Source organism: Palaemon carinicauda, chromosome 42 (genome assembly GCF_036898095.1).
Source record: "Palaemon carinicauda isolate YSFRI2023 chromosome 42, ASM3689809v2, whole genome shotgun sequence".
In the NCBI taxonomy this organism is placed as follows: Eukaryota; Metazoa; Arthropoda; class Malacostraca; order Decapoda; family Palaemonidae; genus Palaemon; species Palaemon carinicauda.
In genome coordinates, this window is record NC_090766.1 from 14,840,867 (window position 1) to 14,858,622 (window position 17,756).

The 17,756-nt window shown below is 34.5% G+C and overlaps 2 protein-coding genes across 3 annotated transcripts in view; one reads left to right on the forward strand and one right to left on the reverse strand.

Moving 5' to 3' along the window:
• Nucleotides 1-17,756, reverse strand: part of LOC137632790 (palmitoyltransferase ZDHHC3) — a 194,919-nt gene that overhangs the window by 84,507 nt on the left and 92,656 nt on the right. The window lies entirely within an intron of this gene.
• The window catches only part of LOC137632830 (adhesion G protein-coupled receptor L3-like), a 99,359-nt gene that overhangs the window by 931 nt on the left and 80,672 nt on the right, over nucleotides 1-17,756 (forward strand). Inside the window, exons 2-8 of the mRNA XM_068364930.1 lie at nucleotides 10,924-11,022; nucleotides 11,563-11,651; nucleotides 11,781-11,823; nucleotides 15,099-15,197; nucleotides 15,579-15,677; nucleotides 16,062-16,184; nucleotides 17,072-17,170. Of these exons, the coding sequence (XP_068221031.1) occupies nucleotides 10,924-11,022; nucleotides 11,563-11,651; nucleotides 11,781-11,823; nucleotides 15,099-15,197; nucleotides 15,579-15,677; nucleotides 16,062-16,184; nucleotides 17,072-17,170 (651 nt within the window). The remainder of the gene's footprint in view (nucleotides 1-10,923; nucleotides 11,023-11,562; nucleotides 11,652-11,780; nucleotides 11,824-15,098; nucleotides 15,198-15,578; nucleotides 15,678-16,061; nucleotides 16,185-17,071; nucleotides 17,171-17,756) is intronic.

The following is a 17,756-nucleotide window of genomic DNA, read 5'->3' on the forward strand; positions in this document are numbered from 1 at the left end:
CAACAATCCTAGCTGGAAAAGCAGTATACTAGAAGCTCAAGGGCTGAAACAAGGAAAATAACCCAGTGAGGAAAGGAAATAAGGAAATAAATAAACAAACTATATATGTGAAGTAATGAATAAAAATATAAAACGTCTTGAGATAAGTCTATCTATCTATCATGTCACTTCCCTTGATTTTTGAGGATAGCCCACATCATTGGAACAAAAGGGGATTGTTTTTCTTTGCTCCATCACCAGCCCCTCCACCCTTTGTGCTTCTCTCCATCTCCAATTAATGTCTTCATCCCTATGCAATATATCCATCTCTATCTGTCTCCACCTTTTCCTCAAGTTTGAAATCTTTAGATATCCTTTTCTCCTTCCCTTCTTCCTAGCCTTTCTAATAGGTATACCTACATTCCTCCTCAAATCTGTTTCCTCTTGTCTGTACAATTCATCTGCACCCTGTGCATGCCTTACTTTCCAGTCATTAAATGCCTTTGATTTCCTTTTAACTGACTCTTGCACCTCTCTATCCCACCACCACTCTTCTCCTTTTGAAACACCATATCCTCTAGTCTTTTCCACTAGTTCCTGTTTCCCTTACACATATTTTTTTTCATATATACCCAGATATATTCCACTCTTTTACCCAGTCCAATCACCAACTTCAACCTTTCCAGTCGTCTTTCTCTCTCTCAGTGTTTCTGTATGCCGGTGAGTGAGTACACTTGTGTGACCCGAGAAATAAGTTGATTTAACACGGATAACAAAAGGCTATCGAGTGCAATATAGCTACAAGTTTTCGTGAATAATCAGTGATTAGTTTTAAGTCAAAAAAGTAGGATAAAACGTCGGCATAGGATAGTTATCTTGTGAATTACTAAAAATCTGATTAAGATGGCGCTCTATAACACAGGCAAAGCTTGGAGGGACATTGCTGCAATCAGCAAAAGTAAATTCCATGAGTTGGCGAAACAAGAACTAGACCATTTGGTAACAGAGGTCGCTAGGAACTCCAACCAGTGTGACGGAAAAATATTCTCAGACATATTGAAACATGATCCAACAAACTGGAGCAAGTCTGCGGAAAACATCAGCAAAATAATAGTAGAAATTCCAAAGAAGATCCAAGTGATAAAGAGACTTATAAAGAAAGTTTACATCAATCAACACATTCCATCAAAGAACAATAAGTAGTCCAATATGGTGAATATGCTGATTGATGCATTGGGAAAAAGAATGCCAAAATGGTGCAATACATGTAAGATGTGGTATTCCATTGTTAATCCACAACAGCTTATCAGGATATGCGATGTATGTCATGTACCAACACATCCTACCTGCGCTGAAGTGCAACAAAAAATAAAAAATAAAGACTCAAAGGTATTCTGCTCAACATGCTTAGTCTGGATAGAAAATATAATTAAGTCGAGACTGAATCTGCAAATAGTTGAAGAAGAAGAAGAAGAAGAAGAAGAAGAAGAAGAAGAAGAAGAGAAAAATGAACAGGATATGTGTAAAGATGCAGAGGAAATCATTGAAACAACATATGATGTCATCCAACAACATACTTACGAAGAAATAAATTATCAGATGGAAACAAATAATAAGACCCAGGAGACTCTACCCAGACTTATTACTTTTAGGGAAGAGCAAGAACAAGAAAAAAAAGAAAAGAAAGATATAGTCTGCAATTCACTGAAAAGAGGGAATTGCAGATTTGGCGAAAGATGCTACTACACGCATCCAAAGATTTGCCATAATTATGAAATATATGGTAAATGTGCGTATTTAGATGGATATGGAGACGAATGCCGAGATCTCCATCCAAAAATATGCAAAATCCTGAAAGAAGGGAAAGGATGTAAATCCAACAAAAAATTGTCGATATATGCATCCTGCAACCATGAATGAAAGTCAGAAAACTCAGCAAACAGAAAAGAAAAATGAAAGCAAAAATGAAACAAAAAAAGAAACAAAAAAACAAACCAAGTACATACCGCACTATGCACAAAAGGCCCCAAGATATGATGCCTTTCAACCCAAATATGCACAATTAGAGCCCAACTGCAAAGAATGCATCTATAATGTCAGGGGTTGGTGTAGATATGGGGATAATTGCAGGTATACACACAAAATAAATATGAAGGCAAAAGAGCAAATATAATAGAAAAGTTGGATTTTTTAATGTCAGAATTCCTGGAAATGAAGAAAAGAACATCATATCAGAACAGGAAGGAAGCATGGGAGAATCCATATTATTACCCATATTAAATAATGAGGATGAAACACAAACCATAATAGTGATGAATGCACAGGGTTTAGTCACGAGTAACTCTAAAAGGAAAATAAGAGTTCATAGAAGAACTAACCCAAATTGAAAAAATAGATATATTAAATATAAGTGAGACATGGTATTCCCAAGAGACTGGCAGTGATGACCAGATAAAGGGTTTCCAAACATATAAATCAGACAGAACAAATAGGAATCAAGGGGGAACCGCAATATATGGAAGAGACATAAATCAAGGAAAAGTCTGTGAAAAATACAGCAACACAGAATGTGAATTGATTGCGGTAGAATTTGAATATGAAAAACTAGTGAATATTGTAGTTTACAGGCCCCCAAATGCTAAGGAGTTTGACATAATAATAGAAAAAAAAATAGATGATATATGTAGAAACCATAAAGTCTGGAATATACTCCTATCCGGAGATTTTAACTTTCCTTTCGTGGATTGGAAAGAACGGATAGAAGTAAGTGGTTGTATATATACATTTAAAAAGAGAGTAATAGTAGCGCACAAGATAAGAGTTAATTTGAAATTCTTCAAGATATGCTATTAGAACATAATATGCAACAAATAAACCACATTCCAACAAGAAAGGACAATGTCCTAGATTTAGTATTTGTGAATGAGGTGATTTATGTTAAAGAAATAATAGTGTATAACACGGGAATTTCAGACCACAATGTCATAGAATTAACATTCCATTCCAAAGCAAGTGATCGCAGAGATAATCAAAGCACAAAACAATGGGAAGGATATGGAAAATATATTTCTTATAGTAAGAATATAAAATGGTCAGAAATAAATGAAGAATTGAACAAAGAATGGAAAAATGTATTCGTAAGTGATAATATACAGGTAAATACGGATATACTGTACAAAATACTGGAGAAAATTGTTGAAAAATATGTACCAAAAAATAAATAAAAATAAACATCAGACATGCATACCAAGTGACAGAAGGATCTTATTTCAGAAAATTAGAAAGTGGAAGAAAAATCTTGCAAAAGAAAAAAATGTATGGAAAATGATGGGAATAAAAAGTAAGACAGAAAATGTAGAACAAAAGATTATACAATCGAAAGAAAATTAAAAAAAAGGGCTTAGAAGAAAGGACACTTCAAAATATATAAAAAAAAAAACCCAAAGTACTTTACTCCTATGCAAAAAAGACGAGTAAAGGGAGATTAGAAATAGGCCCTCTAAGAATTGAAGGACGGTTAACGAATAAAAAAAAAAAATATGCAACATATTAGCAGAAAAATATAAGAGTGAGTTCATGCCAAGAATTAAGAATGAGAATAATGAGACAGAAATGAGAGAAGAAAATGTTGAATATCTAACGGATATAGATATTAATGAAGCAGATATTGTGCAGGCTATAAGCGAAATTAAAAATGGATCGGCGGCCGGACCAGATGGAGTTCTAGCGATTTTGTTAAACAAAACTGCACACACTATCACGAAGCCGCTTGCAATACTGCTAAGACAAAGTGTAGATATGAGCGAGATATATGTTAAACATAAATTAGCTTATATAAACCCTATTTTCAAAAGTGGATCAAGACTAGAGGCAAGCAATTATAAACCTGTCAGTCTAACATCACATATTATGAAAGTGTAAGAAAAAAGAAAATAATGAATCATTTGGTTAAAAATAATTCATATAATATAGGTCAACACAGTTTTGTGCCTGGAAAAAGTACACAAACCTAACTAATTGCACACAATGAAAACATATACAAAAATATGATAAATGAAAAAGACACAGATGTGATCTATCTAGATTTTGCAAAAGCCTTTGACAAGGTAGACCATAATATAATAGAGAAAAAAACGAGAAAGCCTAATATTGTGGGAAAGATAGGAAAATGGGTAAAAGAATTTCTGCAAAACAGATAGTGGTTGCAAATGACGAGAAATCAGATGAAGATCAGGTAATATCTGGCGTGCCACAGGGTACGGTATTAGCTGCACTGCTATTTGTTATTATGATCTCAGACATAGACTGTGATGTTAAAAACTCTGTAGTGAGAAGTTTCGCCGATGACACAAGAATAAGTAGAGAAATTACTTGTGATGAAGATAGGAACTCACTACAAAGAGATCTAAACAAAATGTATGAATGGGTGGAGATAAATAGGATGGTATTTAACTCCGGTAAATTCGAATTGATAAACTATGGAAACAGAGAAGGAATGGTATGTGCATACAGGAGACCTAATAACGAGAAAATCACAAACAAGGAAGCAATTAAAGACCTTGGTGTAATGTTAAACAGGAATATGTTATGCAACGATCAAGTAGCAACACTGTTGGCTAAATGTAAAGCAAAAATGGGAATGATATTCAAACACTTTAAAACAAGAAAAGATGAACACATGATTATGCTTTACAAAACTTATGTATGTAGTACACTCGAGTACTGCAATGTGATATGGTACCCACACTACCAAAAGGATATTACACAAGTAGAGAGTGTACAAAGATCCTATACTGTTAAAATAGAAGAAGTTAAGGACCTTGACTACTGGGAAAGACTGCAATTTTTAAAACTATACAGTCTAGAAAGGAGTAGAGAACGCTACATGATAATACAAGCATGGAAGCAAATAGAAGGAATTACTGAAAACATCATGGAGCTAAAAATATCAGAAAGAGCAAGCCAAGGTAGATTAATAGAGCCCAAAACTATATCAGGAAAACTAAGGAAGGCGCACAGGACATTAATCCACTACGCACCAGCATCGATAATGCAGCGACTATTTAATGCGCTGCCAGCTCATCTAAGAAACATATCAGGAGTGAGCGTAGATGTGTTTAAGAATAAGCTCGATAAATACCTAAGATGCATCCCAGACCATCCAAGACTGGAAGATGCAAAATACACCGGAAGATGCATTAGCAACTCTCTGGTGGATATACGAGGTGCCTCACACTGAGGGACCTGGGGGAACCCAAACATAGAATAAGGCAATAAGGTAATCCTCCTAAATTGCCCCCTCTTTTCTCCATTAAGGTCCCAAGCCTTAATTCTAGATCTCCCCCTTTTCTTCTTGAACTCCAATTTCTCTTCTTGAGTTTTCTTCCTCTCATTTCAAGACCTATCACTACCAGTCTATGTAGTTTAACACATACTTTCCTTAAAATTTCTTTACAGTTTTTGTCAACTCCTCTAACCAGGATGTGATTTATTTGGCTTTCCACTGCTCCACTTTCATAAGTTTTCAGGTGCTTATCCAACTTTTGAAACCAGGTGTTCATACATTTCAATTCAAAATTCTGAGCCATCTATAATACAAACTCCTAACTTCATTTCTAATTCCAAACCCTTGGGTTCCATGGACCGCCTCATATCCATCCCTTCCCTTTCCCACTCTACCATTCACATCTGCTCCTATGATTAGCTTCTGTTTCATTATTCTAATAGCCAATTCAAACTCTTGCCTTAAGATTTTTTCCTCTTGTTCTTGGCAACCCAGCTGAGAAACATTTGCTGAAATTATACTTACTACCTCATCCCCTATTATCACAGGAATCTCTAAAAGCCTATCATTTACTCTCTTTACTTCTACCACGTTTTACTTCCTTTTATTTCCTATTATAGCCCTAACTCCATTTTTCCCTCTTGTGGCCCACTGTAATAGAACTTATACCCATTATTTATCTCTCTAGTTCCACTTCCTTTCCATCCTGTCTCTTGCACACACAGGATATCTATTCTCCTCCTTTCCATCACATCCACTATCTCCTTCCATCTTCCCATTCCAAGTACCTGCCCTGATCTTTCAATTAATCACTAGTTTTTTTTGGCTGCAGCCGTGAACCCTACAATGCCCATCGTACATCTTTCATGGCAGGGTTAAAAGAATACCGGGTTAGCCCACTTCTGACCAAAATAAGAACAATCTCGCGCATCTCGCTGAGCGGCTGCATTGGTTAGGGTTCAGATTAAGAAATGTCATCAGTCTGTATTTGACTCTACTCGGGAGAACAACAAGAACTCAAGCTCTCTTAACCATGCGGTCTTCATCCACCTGGTTAATCTCTAGATAAATCCTCGTTAATCCTCTGGGTCCTGAGGAGTCATGGCTACTTGCTCCGTGTATGGCTGCAGATCAAGTCAAAGGAGAAAGGAAGACCAATATGTAAAATCTCTCTCTCTCTCTCTCTCTCTCTCTCTCTCTCTCTCTCTCTCTCTCTCTCTCTCTCTCTCTCTCATTTCTTTTATGATTCCTTTTGTAAATCTACCAAAAGTTGTTTCCCTATTTGTACAGTGTCTCATGTTTTTTTATGATAAGAATCTTGAACAGAAAAATCTCCTGCGAGAGAAGTCAAAAGCAAAAATATGGAAAAATAGAGAAATAGTAAATTTCCAAATAAAAGCTTGATTTTTTTTTTTTTTGTATTTTCATTAAAAAAGTATAAATTTTAAACAGAATTCTCTTATCTCCTTAACCAAAAAATAAATAAAAACAAAGAAAAAACTGAAATTCTAGTCTTCAAATAATAAAGTACCTGAAGATCAAGGTAAAAGTTATCTTCCTCCTTCACGAAAGAAAGAAAAGTGTGCTATGGGGGAAACACCTACTGTAGTGACCCTAAAACTTGTTTTCCTCGTTTTCTTCTACAGTCACTATCCACTGACGTCACGAAGGTGCGCAGTAACTCAGAGACGGTCTAACCCGGTATTCTTTTAACCCTGTTTCATGGTAGCAGGGGGTTCCTGACGCACGTCACTCACATGGGACGCTCTAACCGTATCCTTACTTCCAATAGTATTAGGTAATTTCTAAAAATTTGGCTCGGGGGTTTTACAACCGCATGCCCTTGCAGTCAACCTCTATTTGACTAAATAGTCCAACTGCAAGGCAGCAGTTTCTACAGTTATTGGCAGAGGGCTTAGCCTTTTGCTAAAAAGCAGTTGTCCTTTTATGTGATTTTTACGAAATGCAGTACTTATGGTGGTAGCATTATTACATCGCTATTCATATATCAATATATCTATTCATCTATCGATCTAGCTTTCTATATATATATATATATATATATATATATATATATATATATATATATATACATATATATATATATATATATATATATATACAGAAAGAGAGAGAGAGAGAGAGAGAGAGAGAGAGAGAGAGAGAGAGAGAGAGAGAGAGAGAAAGAATTTTAGCATTCTGGTATTTCAGCAAGTCCTTATAGGCAAGGTTTCTAGACCATGGCAGACTTCATGAATCCCACAAATGTAGGTAATTACTTTCAGCTGGGCGCACTTGAGCAATATTTTTGAATGAAGCAGTCTCTTAAATACCTGCAGCTAATTGCGAATGACTGCTACTACAATAGCCAGCCTTAAGAAGTACTTTTTCCTTGGAAGCTCTCTACTATACAATATCCTAAGGCAAAGAAGTGGCACAAGGAGGCGTTTAGAAGACCTCCATGAAAGAAGTGACGTTTACATGCGGTGGAAGTCTTATTCTTGTGGCCAACACCAACTACATACAACTGATCAGTCTATTTACTGATGACTACAGCCATAGTTGTAGTACATTGTGTAACCTGGGATTAGTTGACCAAAGAGGTGCAAACTGTTAGGACAGAAATGTAACATACACGAAGGTACAAAATGTCCCCGTAAATTATTATATACCTCTTGGAAAGGAAATACCTAGTAAATAGTAGAAGAACTAATTCTCACAACCCTACATGCCATGGAATTTATCAAATGTTAAGTGTCATGAGGGTTTAAATCACAAGAACTTGTACTGACATTGCAAATGAGAAAGAAAAAGGTGAAATCATAAATCTTGGTTTTCAATGTACATGGACGTGTCACAGTTAATTTGCATAAGGAGAGAATATTGGAAGCTTTGGCATTATGTGAGACAAAGATGAATGGCAGTATGTACATGAATGGGAAGAATAACAACTTATGTTTGGGATGGATGAAGGTAGTGGATCTAGGGGAAAGATTGCACTTGTGATGTTAACAACACTTTGTGAACAAATGACTGAATCAAAATAAATGTTAAAAAAAAAAAAATGTACATTTACGATTGGAATAATATGAGCGTACAAGCCCCTACCAAGAAGAAGGAAAATTAACAAGTGAAAACTATGAGCCTTTATATGTGTCTGAATGGATCTGGAGAATGTGAAAGGTACATCATGTTAAGTGACTTCAATGCAAAGCTATGTTGTCCCTCAAGTGCATTAGAATGGAGAGATCCTTCTGAAAATGTGTGACACATGGTTTTAATCATCTCCTACGCCTATTGACGCAAAGGGCCTCGGTTAGATTTTGCCAGTCGTCTCTATCTTGAGCTTTAAAATTAATACTTCTCCATTCATCATCTACTTTACGCTTCATAGTCCTCAGCCATGTAGGCCTGGGTCTTCCAACTCTTCTAGCGCATTGTGGAGCCCAGTTAAGAGTTTGGTGAACTAATCTCTCTTGGAGAGTGCGAAGAGCATGCCCAAACCATCTCCATCTACCACTCACCATGATCTCATCCTCGTACGGCACTCGGGTAATCTCTCTTATAGTTTCATTTCTAATCCTCTCCTGCCATTTAACTCCAGATATTCTTCTGAGGCCCTTGTTCTCAAATCTACAAAATATGTTGCTTATTGTGTCATTGCCACACCACGACTCATGTCCCTAAAGAAATAACGATCTCACTAAACTGATATACAGCCTGATTTTTATATGTAATTTCAAGCGACTTGATTTCCAAATTTTACTTAACCTAGCCATTATCTAATTTTGGTTTTTTTTTTAATCCTTCATTAAACTTAAATTCTAAAGATACTGTATTAGAGGTCATGGTTCCTGAATATCTAAATGATTCCACCTCATTGATCCTTTCTCCTTACAATGATATTTCATCTTCCATTGCACATTCCCTTCTCAACATCTCTGTCTTCCTTCTATTTATCTTGAGACCAACCTAATGTGATAGTGCGTGCATTCTGGTAATACAGAGCGGAAAAAAGCTAGTTGAAAGATGTAGAAATGAGAAAATAAGTTGGGAACATATCTGATCTGTAATTGGTGGTTTTGAAAATTATTGTAAAAAGAGGCTCAAATTGTACAAAGACAAATAGCAATACGGCAGTAAACGTATTGAAAAAAAAAAAAAAAACTTGGCTTAAAAATTGACTAAGATTTAAGACAGACTCGTGGAAGGAGTATGTCGGACATAAAATTTGCGGGTATGACTGTCGATGGTGAGTTTTTGTAGGCTGAAATCAGAGGTTTAGTCAAACAAAATACATAGATTATTGAAGTTGCATGGTCCATAACCAAGAGAATGGGCTTGGTAGCTATTAGTAAAAACCAAGATATTAAAAACATGTGATGAAAATTGCGAAAAAAGAGAACAGTGAAACACTATGGTACAAATACTTTTTTGGATTAATTCAAAATTTTCAAGTACAGTCATTCTTCATTTTTTTATCAGATAGTACAATAATGGTATTTAAATGATAGCGGTACATATTCCGTGGCCACAACTATATAGTATATCTTCACGTTTGTGCTTAAGATACTAAATTACCATATCTATGATGGATCATCCCATGCTACTGCTTAGGTTAGTTGCTTTTGGTAGTTAAATTACTGATGACTCAAATGCACCTATACAAATGTTTTACATTTTTGTGGTTAAAGACTCTATAAGAAGTAGTTCGCACAAAATGCAAATCACATTAGCAAAATAAAGATAAAAATGAAAGGGTTCAATGGTAACGCCATTTCTTTTATCTGTCAATTTCTTCGTGGACGATGTGTATGTCCACCGTAAAACTTACCTAGTACAGCTTCTTCAGTAACCACATCAACTTCCATCCCCACTCCTTGTGGTATATCTTTGGGTTCTCTATTTTCAATTTCTTTTTATCAGAGCTAGACTACTTTCTCTCAATTGTCCCTGACTCTATTTAAATAACTGATCAAGGACATCAAAGGATTTCATAATCAATTACATACTACTTCAGGTCAACATTTTCATCTTGATAATGATGTAATCAAACTACCTATAAAAAGAAGATTGAGGCTTGAAGTTTCTTCAAATCTATCTTGGTAATTTTATATAATCATAATTGTCAAAAGTGCCTCTTTATTTTTCTTACATCTGCCCAATACATAATTAACTCTAGTGAGAAATTTTTCAAATGCACTAAGACAAAACCCCTACCTTCACATCAGCAAACAATGTTTTACCTGGTCTCCAAATCTTTCTATAACTCACAAAGTTCATTGTTATTTTCTGCTGGGTTCAGAAATTACCCTTTTGAGTATAAATTCTCTTCCTTTCTATTGATTTCTTTCGTTAAGCTTCATCTAAATAAAGAACTTTAATTGCCTCTTTGGAAAGTATTGCATAAAGATGAGAGAATGATTGTTTGCTCCACAGATAATCATGCATTGAAAAGATAGCATCAAGTATACCAACGGCGTCTGGCTTTTCTTAACTAAATTCTAATGAATGATAAACAGAAAACTTGAATAACTTCTCTTTCAGGTTATGTTATCTATAATCTTCAAGGCCACTTTACAACATAAGTCCTGCTACTAACCATACCACCTAATAAACCTAAAAATTAGGTTGAATACTTCAATATTTACCATTTGCAGATATCACTCCATTGCATCAAGCCACCAGAAATGGAACCTTGGAACAAGTTCAAGATATTTTGAAATCCGATGTAGACATTGAGGCCAAAGACACAACAGGTAATATACCAAGCTTCAAGCAGAACTATTCTCTTTGATGAGTTTTACTCCACCTCAAAACAAGCTTAATTTTTCATATGCCTGAAGACTAAAATTTTATATAACTTGTAAATACACTTTAGATGAAAAAACTTCTTTAGCGTAGGTCAAGAAATTGTTTTCGACATAAAATCTAACCGTAACACTGACAAACATTGCAAGAAAAGAAAAATAAGGCAGTAGTCATTAAATATAGGTACTGGTCCATTAATAAAAAATTTACTATAGTATATTCAAAGTTTGTATAAACAAAAACATCTTTTTTTTTTTTTTGCAAGCAGGCTGATTGGTAGAGTATAAACTTTAAATCTTTTCTTTAAATTTCTTATCTTCTAATTCTATAAATCCTTAAAAATCTCAAAGATCTAGGATCTAGCAAATAAGTCTTGCGTAAGTGACAAGGACACTGAAATGGACAAGTAACAGACACATCTTTTTTCTAATTTTTCACATTTTCCATTATCTTACTGATCTTACATTGACCTATGCACGTTTATTTAGGCTTAATCGTACCTTACAAAAACATGACTGTTAAAAGGACTTCCAAAGCAACCCAGTCATTGAGTGACATTGGTCTGGTTATCCATCAGGTTAGTTTAGAATATGATTTAGAATAAGTCCTCGATCTGTTCGTGTAATTCCTAGTTAGTTGCCCATTTACACATGAAAAGCCGGGAATATAGCATATAACGCAACATTATCTTCCTTGTTACTTACAGGACTATAATAAGCAACATATCTTTGTTGATAACATAATCCTAGGTTTGAGTGGAAAACACTGCACTATATTTATCACAACCAAATGAGGTCGTAAATGCCCCAGGAAAACCACATCTGTATTCAAAAGTTAGTTGTTTAAAAAATCTTATTTTCCAACTCATGTTATTTTTATTAAAGAATCATGTACTAACACTAATTACCCGTCAGAAATATTTTATTCTGAAAGCAGGTATTCTTCCCCTGTAAATTCACTTTAAAAACATGTAAACACCATAAATTCATATAGTAGCTTTTACACTGCAATTGCCCTACCTCCTAAACTGTTTAAATTGACCGAGGATCATGCTATCTTAAAGCACTGTTATGGCATCCCCTTGGACTACTTGAAGATTAGTTATTGATTTACTCAAGTAACTACCTAAAATATGTCAACAGGCCATATATCGCTGTTTATGATGGGTTCACTTCGAAAACAGGGCTAAATTACAATAGTAAATGTTCATATCTTAATAGCATCTAACTACAAGGCTTGGGCAGAAGATATTAGCAAAAAAAGGGGCTCCAGTTCCGATGAGGCCCCGTTTTGTGAGTCTTCATTTTCAGAAAAGGCCACATTTGAAATAACCGTCTCTGTGCTCTATCCTTAATCCTAATTTAGAGAACCATTCATAGGCGAGATATGTTACCTCACTGTAATGTAATTCTGACATCTAGATCTTATTTCACTATGTCAAGTCATGCTCTGAATCTACTATTGCTTTTCATTATTGATCGTGTTCAATGATGAAGGGTTCTAATGAAATTCATTAATGCTCTACTTCAGACGTATGATACACAGAATGTTGACACGTGTTCGACCTCATAAGCTGCTGTTATCTATTTTACTATGATTTTTCAAGCAATATTCGTGTCTTCAGCTTCTGCTTCCTCAGTCATAACTCACTGCTGATAACCCAATGAAAAATTCAACATTTATAAGGATCTTATGGATAACCAACATTTGGCATCTTAATTTTAAGCTGGTTAAACTCACAGTCACGTGAAAGAAAACCATGGGCATGCTAAAAACAGTTTGGAGGTCAAATAAAATATCAGTTCACAGCAAAGTCAAAATTCACATTTCAATTGTAAGATCGATATTACCTTACGAGCATCAGTCGTGGTACAGCATTGTAACAACTGATGAAAAAATTTTTTGCCTTTGAGAATTAAGCATTAAGAAGGACTATGGGAATCAAATGGCAGCAGCATATAACAAATGCGACAATTTGTGATGTGGGGGGTGCCCAATGTGAACGATATAGTTAGATTATCAAGATGTAGATGGATGGAACATATTTTAAGGAGAGATGAGTTAGCCCACGATGTACCTGATTGAAAGACGCTGGGCAGATGGAGAGGACGTGGTACACCAAAAGAAACATAGATGGTGACAGTGCAAAGGGATGTTGGATCCGAGAATTGGGTTGAGCTCAGAAAGATGACGTAAATTTATTAAGGCCCTATGCATCCCGTGGGTGCCAGAGGATTAAGTAGGTAATTGTGGTAATTCTTTCTTTTATTTTGTCGAGCTCTTGTTCTAACTTTAGGATTTTAAACACTCAATCTCTAGATTAAGATTTGTTCTCCAGTACTAAGAATGACAATGTAGCTTGCAAACATGATGGCTTCCACCATTTTATTAAAACCCTAACTGATAGAGAGAAGTCGCATGTTATCTGAAAAGCTTTTCTCATTTCAATAACTATTTTTTTACTTTTTCAATAGACATAGTCACAAAACTTTATTACACAACATAGGATGACCCTTAGAGAACTTCAAACATGAACTACAGCTTGACTGATTGTGATTGGGAACAATAGCAAATTTACTTGCAAGCTTCAAAAACAAAATCATATTTTTCTTGGGTCGTGTTTACTTTTGAATTGCTGTGCAAACTGTTATATAGCTTTCTCTAAATGGGTTATCAAAGTGCTACAATCACTCGATATGATAGTTGTAACCAGGATACTAAATTGTCGGCGCCATTTGTTCTTTAGTAATCCAAAATCCTGTGGCTATGGGATGCTTTATCTTTTCATTCATATAGTTTAGATAGATCACAAGGTAATTTCTTCAATCATTTTCTTCAGATACTTTACCTCTTTGTGAATGCTTTATTTGCAAGTAGCTCTAAAGGGAGGTCAAAGGTTCACTCAGAGATGAATTTTAATGGTGGTATAGTGAGCTTATCTTGAATGATGCTTAATCAGGCAGTAATTTCCATAGCAGATATGATTGTTGGAAGAGAAAAAAAGATTGGCAGGGTAAATGCAGCTCAAATATGAGAGTAACCTAACATATGCCTTTCGTGGCAACTTTCTGAACTGTCTTATATAACTATGCGAAGGTCAGTGGGTTTCCTGTATTTAGAAGACCTAAGTTGATTGATGGCATATCTGGAACTTCTGTGTTAACCATATGAAATCTCAGTATGTAGTCCACTTTTCCTATCCTTTACTCCTGTTAAAGGCTAAGAATAAATAAAACAGTACAGTATTGATTTAACGATATAGTCCATTTATGATACAGAAAATGGACCTCACAACATCAAAAGTTGCATATATAGAAATACAAGAAATATAAAATAGAAGCAACCATAGTTACCCCTCATTTTGGAAAAGTGGATTCATCGATGAACCAATGATGTGTAGATAAAATACTATGAATATTACTCTATCGTCTTATCTTGAATTTTATACAATAAAGAATATATTTCCTGCATATCACTGTCTTTTGACTTTCCTTCCTTAGACTTTCCTTCAGTTTATCTCTATGTTTGGATGATTTATCTTCATATCTTTCATAAATTCCATAAAATGCCTAATTTCAAAACATTCCAAGCCTTGCATATCTCTAATGTTCCTTTAGTACTTTCTGTACCTTAATATTATAAGCTAAAAAGCTAGTAAAGAATGGTATTCTTCTATGTATAGTTCATATTCTATACATGATTAAATGTGTGATGGTTTTATACCTTTTCAAATTCATAATTCGTATACCTATACTTTCAATGAATTGGCACTTCCTATTTCCTTATCAAGTATGTGGAGCTACGATATTACTTCTTCAACACTATAATCTAAATGTAGAATATAATGTTGAAATAAATATGTGCAAGTATGGGAGCTTGTTTGCAGGTGCTGGTTGTGATTGAGTTTAAAAACACACAAAAAGAGACTAAGGAGTGACATCTCTTTGAAGAGTCACACATATGGAGATACTTGTCAGAAAGGTGTTTCTCCCACTGATTTGGCTTTTGTGTTTAATCTTCGAAGGTCGCACAGCCCTTCATTATGCTGCAGCGATGGACAGAGTTGAGATTGTGACACTTCTACTCAAATCTGGAGCCAAAGTTGATAACATAAATAATTTTCGTGAGTAATTTGTTGTTTAATTTTATTCCATATGCATCTTTAGCTTTCGACTGCAATTCGTGATTTTGAAATTGTTTTGATGAGGAGGATTATGACCTTATTTGTGTCCTACACTTTCAATGAATTGGCACTTCCCATTTCCTTATCCAGTACATGGAGCTACGATATAACTTCTTCAACACTATAATATAAATGTTGAATATAATGTTGAAATAAATATGTGCAAGTATGTGAGCTTCTTTGCAGGTGCTAGTTGTGATTGAGTTTAAAAACACACAAAAAGAGACTGAGTGACATCTCTTTGAAGAGTCACACATCTGGAGATACTTGTCAGAAAGGTGTTTCTCCCACTGATTTGGTTTTTGTGTTTAATCTTCGAAGGTCAAACAGCCCTTCATTATGCTGCATGGAGAGCCAGAGATGAGATTGTAACACTTCTACTCAAATCTGGAGCCAATGTTGATGCCATAGATAATTTTCGTGAGTAATTTGTTGTTTAATTTTATTCCATATGCATCTTTAGCTTTCGAATGAAATTCGTGATTTTGAAATTGTTTTGATGAGGAGGATTATGACCTTATTTGTGTCCTATACTTTCAATGAATTGGCACTTCCTATTTCCTTATCCAGTACATGGAGCTACGATATAACTTCTTCAACACTGTAATCTAAATGTTGAATATAATGTTGAAATAAATATATGCAAGTGTGTGAGCTTGTTTGCAGGTGCTGGTTGTGATTGAGTTTAAAAACACACAAAAAGAGACTAAGGAGTGACATCTCTTTGAAGAGTCACACATCTGGAGATACTTGTCAGAAAGGTTTTTCTCCCACTGATTTGGTTTTTGTGTTTAATCTTCAAAGGTCGCACAGCCCTTTATTATGCTGTATCGAGGGGCAGCGATGAGATTGTGACACTTCTACTCAAATCTGGAGCCAAAGTTGATGCCAATTCTGGAGTCAAAGTTGATGCCAGCGATAATTTCCGTGAGTAATTTGTTGTTTAATTTTATTCCATATGCATCTTTTGCTTTCGACTGAAATTCGTGATTTTGAAATTGTCTTGATGTTGAGGATTATGACCTTGTTTATGCATAAAATGTTTCGAAGAAAGAATATGTCATTTTTGAAAGAGAAAAACTTTAGGTCTTTATGTTTAAAAATTGCAAGAGTATAAGGTCTGCATTTGTGCAAAATACAATCCACATAATGGATTACTATATAAAAGTTTTGGAGGGATAGAACTGATAACAGATTTATGGCAAGTGTGAATGAAGCGACTATAACTTTACATTGTTGGTGGGAATATTAGAAAATATAAAACTGTGTGAAAGGGTGGTACTTATAAAGGCAATCCACATTACGAATGCGAGATACTGGCTGTAGTGTCTAAAAGGGTGAGAAATTATAAGTGTAAAATCAAGTACTAAAACAAATTTTGCCCGTATACCCCACGTAGCTGGTAGTACGGTCAGTTGTGCCCAACGCCTAACTTATTTCCTTTCTTGTTGTTTTTAGTTTTTATATGAAATATCAATGTTGTTACTAATCTTAAAATATTTCATTTTAATTGTCCATTAATTCTATTGTAGTTTATTTCCTTATTTTCTTTCCCTGCGGGGCTATTTTTCCCAGTTGGAGCCCTTGGGCTTATAACATCCTGCTTTCCAACCTAGGGTTGTAGCTTAGCTAGTATTAATAATAATAATAATAATAATAATAATAATAATAATAATAATAATAATAATTATAATAATAAAAGAAAAAAAAAGTCCAGTCCAAGTTTGTGCACTATGCCCAAAGGTACCTAAATTTATAGCATGTCATTTTATGTATATTCATAAAAAAATACATTCTTAATTCTATTTTTCCAGGACATACCCCTCTACACCAAGCTGTCCTAAATAAAGACCTAGAGATGACTCATGTTTTGCTGGAAAATGAAGCAAAAATTAATAGCAAAGATACTGAAGGTGAGATTATAAGTTAATCATTTCAATATAACTGAAATTCTGTGAGCAAATGCATGATACTTCTCATATATTTATTAGATTCAATCGTATACACACCGAGTTTTGATATTTTCACAAATTTTGAAGAACGAACATAGAAATCGAAAGGGAAAAATCCTCTAGTGATTGAAATGTTTTGAACACTAGCAAAACAATCCACACACACACACACGCACATATATATATATATATATATATATATATATATATATATATATATATATATATATATATATATACAGTATATATATATATATATATATATATATATATAATATATATATATATATATATATATATATATATATATATGTGTGTGTGTGTGTGTGTATACTGTATAATAAATATATATATACATGCATAATAAAGTAAAACGTGATTATTTTATCGTCACGTATACTTAACTAAACACACACCTATACTATTATTATTATTATTATTATTATTATTATTATTATTATTATTATTATTACTAGCCTAGCTACAACCCTAGTTGGAAAAGCAAGATGCTATAAGACCAAGGGCTCCAAAAGGGAAAAATAGCCCC